The 12,523-nt window shown below is 34.7% G+C and overlaps 2 protein-coding genes across 2 annotated transcripts; both read right to left on the reverse strand.

The window, feature by feature from the left end:
- Window positions 1-1,339: 1,339 nt before the first annotated feature.
- On the reverse strand, window positions 1,340-4,770 carry mcl1a (MCL1 apoptosis regulator, BCL2 family member a). The gene is made up of 3 exons (XM_051137015.1): window positions 4,178-4,770; window positions 2,242-2,492; window positions 1,340-1,696 (listed from the first exon to the last, which is right to left on the reverse strand). The coding sequence occupies exons 1-3, from the start codon at window positions 4,590-4,592 to the stop codon at window positions 1,580-1,582; spliced, it is 783 nt and encodes a 260-aa protein (XP_050992972.1). The 5' UTR covers window positions 4,593-4,770; the 3' UTR covers window positions 1,340-1,579.
- A 1,828-nt stretch (window positions 4,771-6,598) lies between these two features.
- Window positions 6,599-12,137, reverse strand: ensaa (endosulfine alpha a). The gene is made up of 3 exons (XM_051137388.1): window positions 11,906-12,137; window positions 10,090-10,212; window positions 6,599-9,956 (listed from the first exon to the last, which is right to left on the reverse strand). Exons 1-3 carry the CDS (start codon window positions 11,963-11,965, stop codon window positions 9,786-9,788), a joined length of 354 nt encoding a protein of 117 aa, XP_050993345.1. The 5' UTR covers window positions 11,966-12,137; the 3' UTR covers window positions 6,599-9,785.
- Window positions 12,138-12,523: the final 386 nt, after the last annotated feature.

Consider the following 12,523-nt stretch of genomic DNA (forward strand, 5'->3'; position numbering starts at 1 on the left):
AATGTATCAAGTTCAGTGTTGAGAACCACATTAACTAGCAGCATCATCCTCTGACTAACCACAAACTTACACTGTTCATCAACACTGCACATATCATCTCAAACAACAAACTTCTCTTTTTCCGGATCTTCATTTAATGACACTTGGTTTGATGTTTGAGTATTATAAAATATCAGTACACGTTTTAAGCATGAGTTAAATGTGCAAATGCTAAAAATGAGTTTGTTTTTTCATCAGATTTGTAGAAATGCGACATCTCATCAGTTGCTCACCAACGGATCCTCTGCAGTGAATGGGTGCCGTCAGAATGAGAGTCCAAACAGCTGATACAAACATCAAAATAATCCACTCCAGTCCATCACTTAACATCTTGAGAAGACAAAAGCTGAAACAAATCCATCATTAAGACTTTTTTTTTTAACTAAAATACATAATCCATAATAACACTTCCTCCATATTTGTTAAGAGCTGTTTTGGCTTGTAGATGGTGCTTGACCTGTGAAGATTTCTCTCTCACTGGTGTTATTATAGATTATGGACTTGCATTTTACTTAAAAATGTCTTAATGATGGATTTGTTTTAGCTTTTGTCTTCTCAAGATGTGAACTGATGGACTGGAGTGGTGTGGATTACTTGTGGATTATTGTGATGCCTTTAATCAACTGTTTGGACTTTCATTCTGACGGCACCCATTCACTGCAGAACAAATTTTCATTGGTGGGTGAACTTTGAAAGCCTATAAAATCCACCTACACAAACGTATGTACTTAAAATGAAAGAAAACTGAAGAAAAAAAAAAACATTAAATATACACTGGAAACTAAGAGATTAATGAAATTTTCCAATTTAAAGTTATCACTGATTGTGCTTGAAATTTAAAAATAAAATGAACGGTTTAATGCAAGAAGCTGATTTCTGCAAATAAAAACATGCATTTAGGAAGATATTGCAATTTAAAAATAAAATTTGCTAACACAGCTTTTTATAGTTGGACAATCAATGCCAGGATTTATTTCATGTTTGATAAGCCACAGTGTCATTCCCAGAATACATACTGAAACAACTGAAAGTATTTTAACAAGTGATTAAGACACTGGAGTTTTTTTGGTGGTGTGTCAGAGAAGTTCTTTCACTTTCATTTAACAGAAGAGACTTTGAAATGAGGTTGGTCTCACTTCTCTTTGCTTAAAGGGCAATCTGAGCAAAAACATTCATTTCAGATCATTATGAGGAACTCAGGAGCTGCTGAACAACCAAAGTCACATACATACTGAACTTCATCAATATGCACACGTTTCCAAAGGGAAGCAATGAAGTCAAATGATACACACACCAAATACACATTTCTGAATGCTTTTTATTAGAAAAATAAAATCAGAAAATATTATTTGCATGCTTATGTCTGGCTCTCGAAGAGCCCAATCTTTAGTGCTTTGTGCGCTGGGATGGTGAGAGCACGTGTTGGGCTCAAAGCGGAGTCCAGCAGAGCACAGCAGGAGTTTGTGCATCCAAACGCCACGCTAATGTGCGTATAGAGGAATGAGTGCAGCGACCACACGGGGCATGTGGTAACCCAATTTCATCGGATGAGGAGAGCGAGACCGGCGCCGATGCCTGCGCAGCCGACGACGGCCATCAAAGCGTTTCGAACAACAGACTCCATGTCCTCCACGTGGAAAAACTCCACGAATCCTTGCTGCAAAGGCACCGAAAGAAACACATTAGACTTCAAATTTACATTCAGGTCTGTACACAAACATTTCTAAACAATTCAGTTTTTACTGAGGAAACGAATTACCCTTATAAAACTTAAAATTCAATTCACATGCAATTTCTCATTTTTATATGTGCATGTATATCCTGGTAGACGACTTCCAAACAATCTAGATTACTCCTTTTTGGAAAGTAATCTAGTTACTTTTTTAGATTACATGTAATCTGGATTATGTAAAAGTAATCAGTTACTCTTACTAAAGCAGCCATGACTGTTCTAAAAAGAAACAATTCCTCGAATGCATTATGGGGGTTAATGAAGATGCGGGTGAGTTTAATGGCGGTTTCTGATACGTGAGCTCCTGGAGTCGAGTTTCACGTGTTGAATGGACCGAACTTCACGTGCGTGTGAGTGTGCGAGATCACACATGAGAACATCTTTGAATTATGCAGTAAAGGCAACACAAGCTGTTCCCATTAGAGTGACAGAGATTTTCCTTTCAGCACAGAGACTCCGGTGTCACTCACCCAGCCTTTGTTGTTGAGGAGCCAGTTGTGCTGTTCTGAGATCAGATATGAGGAGATCTGCTCGGCCACCATCTCGACGCACCGATCCCTCTTCAGCTCCCTCAGTTGCGAACACGCAGCGGCTCCGAACGCCACAAGACTCACGATCCGGCCCCAGTTGGTGGTGTCGTCTTTGAACATGGTTTTTGCTATAGAGCCGACGATGCTCATGTCGTCTGGTTGAGAGTCGAGCTCCAGACGCTGCAACATTCCTGCAAAGAAAAAAGAACCTTGACATCAGCAAACCACATTAACTCATACATACATGTACATATGTGAAACCTGGACCACAATACCAGTCTTAAGTAGCACAGGCATGTTAGTAGCAATAGCCAACAAGAAGTGTGGGTCAAAATGATCAATTTCTCTTTTATGCCAAAAATCATTAGGATATTAAGATCGTGTTCCATGAAGATATTTTGTAAATTTTCTACCATAAACTGCCAAAACTTAATTATTGATTATTAATATGCATTGCTAAGAACTTCATTTGAACAACTTCCAATGCAATTCTCCATATTTAGATTTTTTTTGCACCACCACATTTTCAAATATTCGCATCTCGGCCAAATATCGTCCTATCCCAGGGGTGGCGAACTCCGGCCCTGTAGAGCCGCAGCCCTGCAGAGTTCAGTTCCAACCCTAATTAAAACTCACCTGCCTGTAGCTTTCTAGTAACCCTTCAGACTTTAATTAGCTTGTTCAGGTGCGTTTGATTAGGGTTGAAGCAAAACTATCCAGGACCGACGTCAGCCATCCCTGTCCTATCCTAACAAACCACGCATCAGTGGAAAGTTTATTTATTCAGATTGTTGATGTCAGAAACCTCATCAAAGCTGATATCCAATTCAGATCAATATCTGCCAATAACAACTCAACTGGTGGTTCCACATCCTCCGCCCCCTTTTTGATTGACCGCAATCACTTTTTTTAAATGAATGCTCAATTAAAACAAAACATTGAAAAAGTTTGAAAATTTATATTTTAAATATTTTTTATATATTAAGCATTTTCATGTTTTAGGTAAAGTTTTAAGAATTGTGCTGTCTATTCTAGTCAGTTTATTTCAAGTAACAAACTTTGTTACTTTGTTTTTAATTTCAGTTTCAGTTTTAGTCAACTGTAACAATGTTGCAAAGATACTTGTTAACTTCCTAATTGATAAAAAGTAGCAAACGATGTAACAATTCACTAACTGTGTTTTTTTTTTTAGTAAATATAGTCATTAATGTAAAGTAGCTGAACATACACAATATGGTGTTTGTTCTTATACATTTTAATCGCTGTGAAACTCCTTAAGTGAGAGATCTACACTTTAAACACTTGTATCTGTGAATGCAGAATCTCCCAATCGCCTGAATTCAATCAACCAGCCGATTTTACATAACATCCCACTCAGCTGCGTGTTAAAACAGAGGCATTTCGTTCCACCCAGTACTTTCGAAATAGTTTCGCTATTCAAAGCCAATCTATTTTCACCCCTCACAGAAGCGGGTTGAAGGCGGCTGATAAGCGGAACTATCGCAGTTCCGAGAATCGCTATGACGAACTTGCGGTTTGACCAGATAAAAACCCACTGAGAAAGGGAAAAAAAAAACCCTCTACCGAAAAACAGAAACTGATGCTTCTTCACGGTCAAGAAACTACATGGAAACCACCAATACAAGTTTGAACTATAACAATCACGTGATCAGAACGTCAGAAAAAAACAATAATAAAAACAAACAAAAGACGTACGGAATAATATCGACGCAATTACAAATAATTCTTCTTATACCGAGTCGATGACGTGACGTCACAAGACCCGACTAAGCTAAAAGTCTCAGAGGAGCGGCGGGAGCGCGCATCTTTGTTGGGGGCTATCGCGGTTGCGCGGCTGCGCATGCGCAAGTCTTACCTTTGTATGCGATCCTGTGCTTTACAAGAATATCATCGACCAGGCGTTTCATTGTCGGTAAGGCGTGATGATGCTTCCGGCCTGACGAACACATTCCTGTGTGTGTGAGATAGAAATCCAACAAAAGCTGTCGCGTATCACGATCCAGTTCGGCGGAATCGAACTCTTGCGGATCTGGGGTGGAGGGTAGAGATCCATCCGTCGCAGACACGAAGCGCCCCTCGAGTTGTAGTCCCTTCAGACTGCTCGTTCCCGGTTTTAACGGCTTTAGTGTGGCGTCCATTTCATCCGCGCACCCGTCCAGCTCGTCCTCGGTCCGCGCTTTGAGTGCGGGCCCAGGCACGAGCGTCGTGTGCGCGCCCTGCGCGAGAATACTCAACGCGGCCGTTCGCCTAATTCCAAGACTTAAAGTCATACTTCTAATCACCACGCGAATAAAAAACGAGAGGAAAAACTTAAATACGACCTAGACGAGTAAAATTAAGGCTTCGAGTTGGTTTAAACTATGAAGGTTAAAGCTTAGGCTGTAAAGGTTATAGTGCTCGTGTTGGTCGACACTCTTGTTTGTAGAGTGAAGCGGAAGTAGCTCGTAGCCTGAATGCTTTTATCACTACGCATGACGTTACAAGCCCCGCTCCTTTACCCTTATATGGGCTTGCTCCTCTAGAACTTCCCCGTAATTTCTTTCTTTATTCTTTTCGAGTTATTTCCAACTGTCTGTACTATTTATATGAAGATAAAATATGTGGTCATTTTCGTTACCGCAGCGCTCTCAGATGAGACCAAAGAAGTAAGGCTTTATATACTGCCATAATATTGAGCTGGAATGAGTGAGAAATAGAGCCAATCATGTCTCAAGTATAGACAAGAATGCAAACTATGTGTGAAAGCAGGAAGGTACAATGATTAGTCAGTATGTAAAAACGTTAACCTGGTGTTAACACACCTTTGGAACCACTCATTGACGTCAGAAGAGCTTTACACCCACTTAAACTGAACAATGTGGGTCAGAATAACTAGCTGAGGTCAGACTGACATTTGTGGAAACAGCTGTGGTATTACCAAAGGCAGAAATATGTGCTTCGTTCCAAGAGTTTTAAAATGTGTGCACTACTTCTCGTCTCACGCTCATCAAGGCTGCATTTATTTGATCAAACATACAGAAAAAAATTGCAAGATGTTATTACAATATAAAACAGTGGTTTTCATTTTAATATACTTTAAAACATCATTTATTCCTGTGATACAAAGATGAATTTTCATCAGCTGTTACTCCAGCCTTAAGCGTCAGGAATCATTCTGATATGCTGGTTTATTATTAGAATGAATTATTATTGTTTTTGGAACCTGTGATTCTTTTTTCAGGTTTCTATGAATAACAAGTTAAAAAGAACAGCATTTATTCCAAATATTCTAACAATGTAAATCTAAGCTATCACTTTTTATTACTTTACCCCATCCTTGGTGAATAAAAGTGTTTATTTCTTTCAAAAAAACAAACAAACAAAAAATTCCAGACCCCGAACATTTCTATTTTATATAAATACTGTTCTTTTTAACTTATTGATCAAAGTATCAAAAGTATCACAGTTTCTAAAAAAATAATTAAGCAGCAGAACTGTTAATACTGATTATAAATCAGTATATTAGAATGATTTCCAAAGGATCATGTAACACTTAAGAATGGAGTAATGATGCTGAAAATTCAACTTTGATTACAGATATAAATTAAATTTTAATGTATATTAACATAGAAAAACGTAAACATTGTATAGAAAAACAATATTAATTTTTTTTTTTTTTTTGATTAAATGAACCTTGTTGAAGGTCTTTAAAAACTATTAAAAATCGTAGTGATCCCAAACTTTTAAGTGGCATATAAGTCTAATATTTTTGTATTTATACTTTTTTATTTATCATTTATTGATTAGATACGCTTACGCTTCTACACTATAAACATTTTCTACCAGTTTCAACTTAAAAACTTAAGTTCAGCAGTTGCCTTAAGTTTTTACGTTAAATCAGCTTAAAAGTACAAGTAATTTCAACTTACTACAATAAAATAAGTTTAAATATCTTGTACTTTTAAGTTGATTTAACTTAAAATTTTAAGGCAGCTGCTAAACTTAAGTTTTTAAGTTGAAACTGGTAAAAACTTTTACAGTGTACTTATCTTCATTTATTTAAATGTAAAATTGTACACACACACAATTTATTTTTATATTTTTAAACATTTTAAATATTTATACTTTTTTAAATTAATATTTATGACTTATTGAATTGATGTGATTACTTTCTGTTAAGAATTTAAAACTTTAAAACGTAACTTCTAAATTGTCTCACTGTCACTAGTGACCTCTGCTGGATATTTGCAATATTGTACAGACCAGATGCAAGCAAAAGGAGAACCCAGAGCAACGCTTAACTTAATATAAAAATTTATTTCAAATACTGCCATAAAGTCTTTGCTGCAGGATTTAACACACATTCACACTGTACATCTGATGACATCAGGACGTCATCTTTATCATCATCATCGTCATCACAGACGTGTCTCCATACGCCACTCTGTCTACTGTACAGTAACATACATTAATATGTGTAGATCATTCTGCAGTCACACACTGAACGACCTCCTGCAGACAAAACCTCAAATGTCACCTCAAAATCAAATGAGTATATTTTGCATACAGAAAATGAAGCCCAATTTAGGACTATTAAGAGTCTGAATTTTGTCATTTCATTCAGTTCATGTTCTCTTATTAATGCCTTTTCTTTACTTTTTTTGTAAATACTTTTGTTTATTTAAACACATTTAAGACTATTTTTTTTGTCAATCTGTTTTTGTAATTTGTCACAAAAATCATGCAAATGGCAAAATTGCAAAAACAAAAAAAAAGTTATTGTCCTAAAACAAGCCATTTACTTTATGCAAAAAATAACTGTAATGATGTAATTATATAATTACACAAGTAATTATGTGAAATAATTATGTTATTATATTTAATTATTATTATTTGACCCATGAAATGTTTTTGTGCGATATAAACAAGAAATACACATACAAGATGCATGAAGCACATGATGCTGGAGAGGACGGTCCTGAAGTGAAGAAATGATGATGAAGAAAGTGACATTATTATTTAGTGTTTTACACGAGTGTGGCCTTACTCATACAGGTGTGTGTTTAGCAGCTAAAACAAGACCAACAACCCGTGTTAGTGTGTGTTATTCTCATTCCTTCAGCTGTGAAATGTGATTTTCAGCATGCGTGCATGTGTGTGATCCAGTAGGGATGGGCGATATGACCAAAATCTTACATGACAGTACGAGTAACTATAGCTCACAGTAACATCATTCAGAGTAATAAATACTTTAAAAAAAAAACAACCTTTGTGTGTGTGTGTGTGGGTGCGTATATATACAGTACTGTGCAAAAGTTTTAGGCCACTAGTATTTTCACCGGCTAAAAAATGGTTTAAAGTAAGTTATTTCTATCTTTTGCTGTAGTGTGTCAGTAGGAAACATCAGTTTACATTTCCAAACATTCTGTTTGCCATTAATTGTAATAATCCAGTGAGATTTTTGTTTGCACAAGGAGTCTGACAACAGCCAGTGCTCCACACTGATCTGATCTCATCATCATCCAGTCTTCCTGGAATGACATGAAGAAACAGAACAAACTGAGACAGACTAAATCCAGAAGAACTGTTTCAACATCTCCAAGATGTTTCAAGTAACCTACCTGCAAAGCTACCTGAAAAACTCTGCACAAGTGCACACAGGGCAAAAGCTGCTTTAAACACAAAGGATGGTCGCACCAAATGCTTATTTATTTTAGTTAATATAAGTTCATTGATAAAGAAAATCTATTTATGACATTGTTTTTGACAGCATCCTCATTTTATGTGCCTAACTGCCTAAAAATGTTAACAGCACTGTAGCTTTGTAGGTGTAGGTCTCTTAAAGCAGATGTTGCCACAGTTCTTCTGGATTTAGTCTGTCTCTGTTTTTTCTGTTTCTTAAGACAGACTGGATTGAATGATGGAGAGATCAGATCTATGTTTGCACAAGGAGTCTGACAACAGCCTGTGCTCCATACAAAAATCTCACTGGATTATTATAATTAATGGCAAAATGTATGTTTGGAAATGTAAACTGATATTTCCTACTGACACACTACAGCAACAGACCGACTTTACCTGACTTTAAACCATTTTTAGCTGATGAAAATACTAGTGGCCTAAGACTTTTGCACAGTACTGTATATATATATATATATGTGTGTGTGTGTGTGTGTGTGTGTGTCCCTGGACCACAAAACCAGTCATAAGTGTAAATTTCTCGAAATTAAGATTTATACATCATCTGGAAGCTGAATAAGTAAGCTTTGCATTGATGTATGGTTTGTTAGGATAGGGCAATATTTGGAGATACAGCTATTTGAAAATTTGGAATCTAATGGTGGAAGAAAAATCAAAATACTGAGAAAATCACCTTTAAAGTTGTCCAAATGAAGTTCTTAGCAATGCATATTACTAATCAAAAATTAAGGTTAAATATATTTATGGTGGGAAATTTACACAATATGCAACATGATCTTTAATTAATATACTAATGATTTTTGGCATAAAAGAAAAATCGATAAATTTGGCCCATACAATGTATTTTTGGTAAATCCATGCAACATTATACTGATTTTGTGGTCCAGGGTCACATATATATATATATATATTTATATATAAAACTTACATTTGAAAATGGTCAGTTTGAACTGAAAAAAAAAAATGAAATTTAGTTTTTTCTAAATAAAAGTTTAAATTTATTCAAATACTTGAGAAGATTTATTGTTAGGTAACTATTAGTATAAAACAAAACCAATACACTGTAAAAAAAAAAAAATAAAATAAAATAAAATAAAATAAAAATGTTGAAGTTGTAAATGAAGATTATGGGAATAAATTTGACAAGAAAATACTATTTCAGTCTTTCTACACTGAAACACTGAAATAAATGTTGTAGATAAACAAAGCTATTTTCACTCAGAAATTGTGAGTTAATTTCACTAATAATTAAAAGAAATAGCAATTAACACAACTAAACATTACATTTTAAAGACTGAAATAGTATTTTCTAGTAAAGTGTTCTTGTTCAGTTCTGTTACCTGCTATTTCTTTGTAATTACTTGTAACATTTACTAGAGTAAAACTGTTTCTACACCCTTTTTTTGTCAGTTCACACTAAATTCAGATTTTGAATTGTATATTAACACTGATGTTGTCCAGCAACAACTCCGCTTTGTGTCGTGTGACAAACACAAGCTCTGACTCGTCTGGACCGGTTTGTGACACGCCCTGCTTCGTATTGTCATTACTCTATCACGTTTTGTCATTCCTGGCGTCATACCACCCAACCCTAGTGAATGTGGCGTTGGAGCGGATCTGATCTGCAGCTTTAGTGTCTGGATCTCCTCTAGAGGTCTAGATGTACAGTAACGCTCATCAGACCAACTACTCCGAGAACAAACACTAGCACTCGTTTCTGCAGCTATTTCTGTGTGTATTTGAGAGTGCATAAGGAGCGTGTGTGTGTGTGTGTGTGTGTGTGTTTATCCGGCCAGTTTGCTGGTGAGTGGCGTGGTTTTCCTCTGAGGAAGGTCCTGCGGTGTTGGAATATGGTCTCCTGTCACCAGGTTCTTATCGGCTCCGGCCGGCACCACGTGTTTGCTCTTCACCTTGGCCTTTGCCATGTTATAATCGCCCGAGTCAAAGTATTTTTGCTAGAAAGCAAGAGAAAATCCACATTAGTGGTTCAGCTAGCACATTATGCCACATTTGGTGTCAGTATAGGATGTTTATTGCTTGGAAATTAAATCTATTTGCATGTGTTTTAGACAGAGACGCTGAACTCACTCCTTTCTGTAGTCTCTTCATCAGGAAGTCCGAGCCGCCGGGTTTTTGTCCCAGGTTCGGATATTTCGCCTTCAGTTTGGCCTCTTCAGACAGTATTGGGTTACAGTCTTTTTCTGGAGAATCCTGCAAACACACATAATTAATCAGCATTTTATATTTTTTATATTGTTATATATCACATTTAACACAAACAAATATATATATATATATATATATATATATATAAAAAATTATATATATTATATATGTTGAAAGACAATTAAAAAAAAAAAAAAAAAAAAATATATATATATATATATATATATATATATATATATATAATACATTAAAGACATATAATTTTTTTATTACTAATTTATATTTTTTTATATTTATATTTTGCTATATATATATATATGTATTATATTAATATATTTAACAAACATAAAATTGTTTTGTTTTTTCCTTTTTTTTTTTTTTTTTTTTTTTACATTTTTTCACTTGAATTAAAGTTCAAGAAAATCCACTGTTAAGTCAATAAAAAAGGTAATAAATGCAAAAATGTATTTCCTCAGAGGAATATGTATATGTATACATTTTTTATATTTATAGTTTGTTATTAATATATATTATATTAATATATTTAACACACAAATAAAATTGTAATTTTTTTTTTTTTTTTACACTTTTAATTTGTTTTTCATTAAATTTCAAGAAAATTATTTGTTAAAAGACCCTTTTAAAAATGTTTTTGAAGTCAATGAGTAATAATTATGATTTTTGGCATAATTGTCCATAATTTATTTTCATACATATATACATATATATATATATATATTTTTTTTGTTTTTATTTGTTTTTCAGTTGAATTAAAGTTGAAGAGAATCCACTGTAAAAAAAATAAATGCAAAAATGTATTTCCTCATAAGAATATATATATATATATATATATATATATATATATATATGCACACACACACAACACATTTACACACATATATTATTTATTTTTTTACTAATTTATATTTTGCTATTAATATGTATTAGAATATGTATCCAGAAAATCCAAATGCAAAAATGTTTTTAAAGTCAATGAGCAATCATGTTAAACAATTTTATGTCAATATTGACCAAAATAAAATAGATTATGATTTTTTTTGCATAATTCACCATAATTTATTGTCAGATAAAATATGATCTAGCTGCACTGATCAAATAAAATAAAATTTTTGAACTGAATTAAACTGAATAATGTCACTGTGGTCTTTTGTACAGCTGCTTTACAGCCTAAATTAAATTTGTTTCGATTAATTTTACAACATTACCACTTCAGTTTTTCCCGTTTATCTCTGTGATTCTGGTTTGTAGCTTGTATCTGTATTGTGTAAAGCAGTGTGGAAATAAATGTGACTTGACTATTTTTATACAATTTCCACTGTATTGTGATTTCCGTGTATGTGGAAAATCAGCAAAGTCCAGTCCAGACAGCACAGATCACTTCCGTCATGTTATCAGAGTGAAATCTTAAGAAAAGACAACAATCTTTCTCAACACAAACAAGAGTTTACATTTGACAAGCGGCAGCATGACAACAAACCCCAACCAATGGGAATGTACGATCTATGTGACTGATCGACTGTTCGACCAATCAGAGCGAGGATATCCGCGCAGTATGGGCGTGACTCTCCGCGAGTCACACTCAGGACCAGCTAAGTCACGATTTCTTTCCGTTTCATGTATTAAAAACAGTAAATAGCAGCTAAAGTCACAGATGCGTTTCAGAATGACTCGTTTATCAAATGCGTGGGTTGATGTCGTTTCACTCATTGATCTGTACCTGCTTCTCTTCACACTCCAGCTCCAGAGTGTCCGTGTCCGTGTCCGGATTATCCGACATGATTCCCGAGGCACAAACACTGAAAATAAAACCGCTCCTCCTTCAACAACAACGCGATTTTAGCGCAGCAGGCGCGATTATTGGAGTCTTATTGGAGCAATATTGCCTTCACACCAAAATGGCGAACGACACATCTGACGTTAGCGGCATGGGCGGGACTCAGAGTGGAAGTGGCCAATGAGAGCGCGGCGTGATTACGCAATCATTTAACGAATAATAAACGACAGTATTCTGGTTTATACTTAAAAAAAATCTCTCTCAAAAAATAAATAAAATAATAGTAACAATAATTAAATAAAAAATTAATAGTAATAATAATAATAAATGACAGTTCATATGGCAAGCTACTTTAACATTTAATTTATAAGCCGCGGTAGTATTATTTTAATGCTACTAGTACTCATTTTTTAAGATACTAGTATCTTTCCATTAAGAACTAGTAATTATTCATTAGCTACTAGTGCTATTCATTAGCTACTAGTACTACTTTTAAAAAGATACTAATAGGCCTACTTATTCTTTAGATACTAGTTCTTAATTATGAGATACTAGTACTCA

Source organism: Labeo rohita, chromosome 19 (assembly GCF_022985175.1).
Source record: "Labeo rohita strain BAU-BD-2019 chromosome 19, IGBB_LRoh.1.0, whole genome shotgun sequence".
Taxonomy (NCBI): domain Eukaryota; kingdom Metazoa; phylum Chordata; class Actinopteri; order Cypriniformes; family Cyprinidae; genus Labeo; species Labeo rohita.